This window comes from Cryptomeria japonica, chromosome 3, assembly GCF_030272615.1.
Source record: "Cryptomeria japonica chromosome 3, Sugi_1.0, whole genome shotgun sequence".
In the NCBI taxonomy this organism is placed as follows: Eukaryota; Viridiplantae; Streptophyta; class Pinopsida; order Cupressales; family Cupressaceae; genus Cryptomeria; species Cryptomeria japonica.
The window spans coordinates 977,330,564-977,336,107 of record NC_081407.1 but is presented as its reverse complement, the minus strand read 5'-3'; the positions used below and the strand labels follow the sequence as shown (position 1 = coordinate 977,336,107).

The 5,544-nt window shown below is 32.0% G+C and overlaps 1 protein-coding gene across 1 annotated transcript; it reads left to right on the top strand.

Annotated features, from left to right (window-relative positions):
• Positions 1-2,718: 2,718 nt before the first annotated feature.
• LOC131874451 (cyclin-U2-1-like) lies at positions 2,719-3,500 on the top strand. The gene is made up of 2 exons (XM_059217833.1): positions 2,719-3,128; positions 3,212-3,500. Exons 1-2 carry the CDS (start codon positions 2,719-2,721, stop codon positions 3,498-3,500), a joined length of 699 nt encoding a protein of 232 aa, XP_059073816.1.
• The last annotated feature ends 2,044 nt before the right edge of the window (positions 3,501-5,544 follow it).

Below are 5,544 nucleotides of genomic sequence, written 5' to 3'. Positions count from 1 at the left end.
TGATAGGGGAAAAAACATCTATTTAACATCAAAGTTTTGAAGAAAAACACGCATGTATGCTCACAAAATTTATGATTGGGAAACACAAATGTAATTTGAATTACCAACTACTGTTATTAGAGACAAACACATTTAATCACTCAATTAGAGATTGTAATTGGGAACATACACATCTAATCTCTCAATAAATAATCATGATTTAGGATATAAAAATCCAATCATAACATGAAAAGCTTGAGAATCACGTACTTGTTATCAGGTATGCACCATTGTTATAGATCTCTCTCACTTTGATCACATATGATATGAGGCAATTACCACTGCCACCTAGAAATAAATCTTGACTCTACTCATTTTCAGAGTCGTGGATTTTTTAATTAAACAAATTTCAAATCTACTGCTACCAATTTGGTGCTTAAATCTTTGATTATGGGGTTGGTGTCTCCCATAGATTTGTGCTTGCAAATGTAATTAGGGATTGGTGTCTTTGGTAGGTTGGTGCCTACTTCATATTGTAAGTTCTCTATTATTTTGTGAGGCTAGATTTAGGTAGCATATCCAAGCATCTATTCAGGCCATGGTTTTCTCCTTTTGAGTTTTCACATAAATCTAGTTTTTGGTTGTGTTGTGTGTGTCCATTGATAATTTTCTTTATCATTAGGAAAAAATTAGTAAATGCTACAGTTTTGATGAATTAGATTTCCTTCTTAGATAAGTTATTAATGATAATTAATATTTAATCAAGTTCAATTTGGCATATATTGATTTAGCCCCCTCCCCCCCCCTCCTTAGTATATCTATGTGCTTAATTGAAGATTGAGATAGAATTTTTTTAAATTGAATTTAATACTTCCAAGTTAGATATAAGATGCTTAGTTGTCTAAGTTAGAACTAGTTGTAGGAAAAAAAGTAGAAGTAGCTGAAAGGTAGTTGAACTACAGTACCGATTGCAAATAATTATTTTTTCTTGCTACATGAAGCTACATTAAGGTTATACCTCCTTTTTTTACATGAGTCATCTCGATTTCTTAGATTGGATTTTAAAATATCCTTGATTGTTGCATTGGAAGAATTTTTGGGGTTTCATTTTCTCCTCCTTTGTGCCTTGACTATTCTTATACGAATTTTAAGTCCTAAATTTTCTATCTTCTTTCTTGTTTTTCTCTTATATTATATTCATAACACTGTTGTACAACTCTCAACATTCAATCCTACATCCTTTCTTCTTACTTCTTCCTAGAGTAGTTATATTGTTGTATTCCAGTAATTTATATTTATTTGAGTAGTAATAGCTTCTAATAACCTTGGAAAGGATTTCAGCAATCTACCAAAAAACTGTCATGGCTAAATCTTCTTAAGTTGTTGATTCGCATGCTACCAAATAGTTTTTGAGAGACTTAGACTAATTTGTATGTTATGCAATACTTTGTGAATCTTGCATTTTCAATTGAAAAGTCTTTTCAAAGATTCAATCTATTATTAAATCTTAGTATTTGTATATTTGATTCAGCTAATCTTGAACTTTCTTTGTTATATTTGAATCATTAACATAGAGATTCATATTATAACTTAAATTTTGAAGTATTGAAGAGTGGTTCTTACCATTTGGTTCCTCCCACTTATTGATAGCATATACATCTCATGTGGACTTGGCATTTTTTTAGTCCACTAAACAAATCCGTGTTCAATAAAACATCTTCCTTCTAAGGTTAAGAAAATTAAACTATTCACTATTGAGTTGCATTATGAACCTTTGTAATTATCCTATATCATACATTGTCATCTATTTATCATTATAATTTTAAAATATCACAAAAATACTTACTACTAAAATAATAGACCTATTGTTCTAATACTATATTAAAATACCAAACAATTTAAAAATAGTAAAATAATGAAATATAAATATTAACAAATAAATACAACACTACTCAAAATAACTTATATTATACAATGTTCTCACAAACTATACATACCTCCATACCTTCTTTATTCATGTGTATACACCTGATTTCGAACATTAACTACATGTGTTTAATACCGCTACTTTTCTATGTCTAATTAAGTCTGATTGCATGTTCTATGAAAGAAAAAAGCCTGACATTAAATTCATCTTTAACAACAATTAAGCCACGCAGAAAATCAGGCCGACCCAAATGTGGCCCATCAAAATATGTATCTCCATCTCTTTTAATGTCAGCTGTTTGAAGAAAAAACAAAGAGTCCTGACGTTGCAATTCACAGAAGTTGTATGGAAATGATAACTCCCACTCTTCTGACACCACACCTCTGTCGTGGAGGATTGAAAGAATGGAGGAAGGTGCCTATCTTTTATCTGTTTATTTATTTTCCTTTTTATTGTTAGTGGTCGTTCCGTTACAGCTTAGATTGATTTGTAGAGTAAACCCCTTCCATTCCGAAGGTCCCACTTTCCATTAATACGTGAATGTATTCATTCACGTGCAGATCGGAATCGGGTCCCCTTTAACAGCGAAGGCACTAGTACTACTGTCGGTGAGTTTAAGATAAACAAAATCTCTCTAATAATTGAGTCGAGGAAGACTCCGCGACCTTTCTCTTCCTTTCTGAATTCTTCCACCTTATATGTATATATATGTTTTCTTCTATCAAAGATTCACACTCCACGAGTACATCATTCCCCAAACTTCAATCCCCAATTAACTGTTGCATTGCTTGAGAAAAGGCAGGCCAATTAGAATGGCATTATACATGAGCGAAGCAACTGGTTCAGATCCATCCTCAGCCGTTTATTGTTCCGACTTATGCAGCGTTGAAAGCGACTCAAGCCCTTGGGTTCTTTCTGTGCTTTCCTCCCTACTTCAAAGACTTGTGGCCCGACATGAAAGGCTCATGTTTTCTTCTGCCAAAAAGATTAAAAGAGAAAATCTGTGTCTTTTCTCTTCACTGCAAGTTCCTGCGATGAACTTACACAAGTATTTGGAAAGGATGTTCAAGTATGTCCGCTGCAGTCCTTCTGCATTTGTTGTGGCGTATGCTTATATTGATCGCCTAATTCTCAACAACCCTAACTTCCGCTTAACTTCTCTCAACATTCACAGGCTCACCATCACCACTGTCATGGTTGCTACCAAGTTTCTCGATGATCTGTAAGTCTTCGTTAATTGGGTTTTCCAACCTGATAAAATGTGAATTTTATTGCTAATGTTGATTTGGCGTATCGTGGATGCAGGCATTACAGTAACGACTATTTTGCAAAAGTGGGAGGCTTAACACTGAGGGAAATGAACATTCTAGAAGTTGAATTTTTGTTCATGATGCGATTCCGATTGCAGGTAACGGTGAGCGTGTTTGAAAGCTATTGCTCCCATTTTAAGCGAGAAATTGAATTGGGCGGAGGATTTCAGATAGAGAGGCTTCTTCTCAGCTTACCTAAGAACAATGAATCAACGAAATCATGCAGTCAAGAAGAGAGCAAAAATCAGAGATTGGGCATCTGCTATAGCTATGCAGGATGCTAAAAATGTAAATATTGTGTTAATTATTAGTGTTCGACCAATATTAGATATCATTTTCAAGGCAAGAAGCTTTCTACAATGTGATTAGTCTTCAGCGTAGTCCATCCATGACAAGGAAGAAGATGAATACAATTCAAAATTGATGGTAGTAATAGGCAATAGTGAGGAGGTATTTTTAACTGTCTATAATGTTTAATGCAGTGGTGAATTTCCCATCAGGAGTGTATTTTTGGGAATGAAATGTACAGAGAAATTTACAAGGCAAAGTTTGGATAGTACAAGTTGTAGCTTAAAATTATAAGGCGTAGATTCATTCCAGCAAACTTTGAATGCACATACACCGTCTAGTTTACCAGTTATTTAAGCCTCTTTAAGGAATTCCAGTTAAAAAGGACTATTATTTAGCAGCTTTTCCGTTACTATGGTCGCCTGTACGGACAAGTTATATATAATTTAGTAGTTTTACGCAGGAACGATTTGTCGGTCGGTAGTAAATATGGATAAGATTGTTTGCAAGATTTTACGTACAAGCAGGGGAAAAAAACTTTGTTCAGTTTAATTCTGAACTAGGGGAACAGACTCAGGAGTTCAATAGTTAATTTGATAATTTTATTGTTTAAATTTGAAGTTTCAAATTTACATTGCCAAATATAAGGTTACAATACTAATATTTGCATAGTAATATTTATATTTTTCTAAAGCTTTAATTCATAATAAATAATTATTATATTTAATCTTTGAAATTATTAATACAAATAAAAAAATAAATTATGTCTAGATTTTGACATATTACTAACAAAGATTATTTGCAAGATTGTTTACTAAACTTATTCTATAAAAGTAGGGGAAACTTTATTTTTTCTAATTTTGATACATGGGAACAAACTGAGGAGTTGCACACCTTAATTCATGACATTTTGATTGGCTCGTTTTTTTATTACAACTTAGTTGATAAATTTAATTGTAATTTCAACTCTAAATCATCAAATATGATGTTACAAAAGTGACATTGACATCAACAATATTTATATCTTTCTAAACCTGTAATTAATAATTGATAATTGTAATATTTAATCTTTGAGATTATTTATATCAATTAATAAATATGTTTTTAAGTCTTATCTTTATGAACTCTCTAAATAGTTTATTCAATCATATTTTCCATCTCTAATACCTAATGGTCGTTGTTTTAGCATTGTCTTAAACACTACTTAGTTCTTATATTGAAACTTTTGTGTCATTTTGTGAAGGCTATTTTATATAATCAAGCATGTAATTGTTGCTTGAGGTTCCTATCTAGGTCGAGATCTATTACCATGTCAATCTGTCATGAACTAGCTAGGAATCTAACTAAGGACCATCCATTTGTTGTTGGACAACTCTACCAACTGAGTTGTTAGCCCCTATAAGACTAGTCCATCTTTGATCTATATTTTGCTTATTATGACAAAGATTATGAATAATATTATTTTCTAAACGTATTCCGTACAACTAGAGGAAAATAGTTTACTCTTTTTAATTCTGATATTAAGGAATAGACCAAGGAGTTGTGCATATTAATTCATAACATTTTGATTAACTTAATTTTTTATTACAATTTATTTGATAAATTAATCATAATCTCAAATGTAAATCATCAGATATTATGTTACAATAGTGACCTTAGCATGGAAAACATTTATATCTTTCTAAACCCTTAATTGATAATAGAAATTATAACATTTAGTCTTTAAAATTATTGCTAGCAATAACCAAGCGTAGGGAAAGAGGTAAGTGCTGCAAATTAATCATTGACAATGGTAGTATAGATAATCTTGCAGCTACAAAGATGGTAGAGAAGTTAGGGCTTAAGAAACTAAACATCCTTCTCCATATAGATTTTCTTGGTTACAGAAAGGGCACCAATTATTGTTGGATGAACAAGTTCTTGTTGAATTTTAGATTGGTAATTATAAGGATAGTGTGTTATGTGATGTTATGCCCATGGATGTGTGTCATGTATTGCTTGGTAGATCTTGGCAATTTGATAGGAAGGCAGTACATAATG

Bases quoted from the DNA above. Each gene is read 5' to 3' on its own strand.
- LOC131874451 (XM_059217833.1), top strand. From the start codon at position 2,719: ATGGCATTATACATGAGCGAAGCAACTGGTTCAGATCCATCCTCAGCC. The intron at 3,129-3,211 runs GTAAGTCTTCGT...TCGTGGATGCAG, and splicing joins ACCAAGTTTCTCGATGATCT to GCATTACAGTAACGACTATT.